Here is a 354-nt window from a genome sequence, read left to right on the forward strand (position 1 = left end):
GCGGCGGCGGCGGCGTCGCTTTGTTTCCGCGGCTCCTGCGGCGGGGGCAGTGGTAGCGGCCTTTGAGCTGTGGGGAGGATCCTGCACCAGCTATAGTGACGACTAAGAGTCCATTGCATTTCTGTCGTAACCCCGTGCCGGAGAGCGCAAAGCGGCGCCCTACGGTCGTTGAAGCTACACGGCGTTGAAGCGAAAACATGACTGCTGAGCCCATGAGGTAAAATACAGCCCCGTCTCACGGGTCCTAACGGTCTGGGTCTATGCGCCTTTTGAGTAGGGTGTTTGGGAAAGCTTTGGCTTGGTGGGTTAGGCCTTTGTGTTGCTTAGCGGAAAGAGACATCGTTTTCTCTTTCG

The 354-nt window shown here is 57.6% G+C and overlaps 1 protein-coding gene across 1 annotated transcript in view; it reads left to right on the forward strand.

Annotated features, from left to right (window-relative positions):
• ATRX (ATRX chromatin remodeler) overlaps positions 1–354 on the forward strand; it is a 319,976-nt gene continuing 319,622 nt past the window's right edge. Inside the window, exon 1 of the mRNA XM_021678803.2 lies at positions 1–217. Coding sequence (XP_021534478.1) covers positions 198–217 — 20 coding nt within the window. The 5' untranslated portion in view covers positions 1–197. The remainder of the gene's footprint in view (positions 218–354) is intronic.

Source organism: Neomonachus schauinslandi, chromosome X (assembly GCF_002201575.2).
Source record: "Neomonachus schauinslandi chromosome X, ASM220157v2, whole genome shotgun sequence".
Lineage (NCBI taxonomy): Eukaryota > Metazoa > Chordata > Mammalia > Carnivora > Phocidae > Neomonachus > Neomonachus schauinslandi.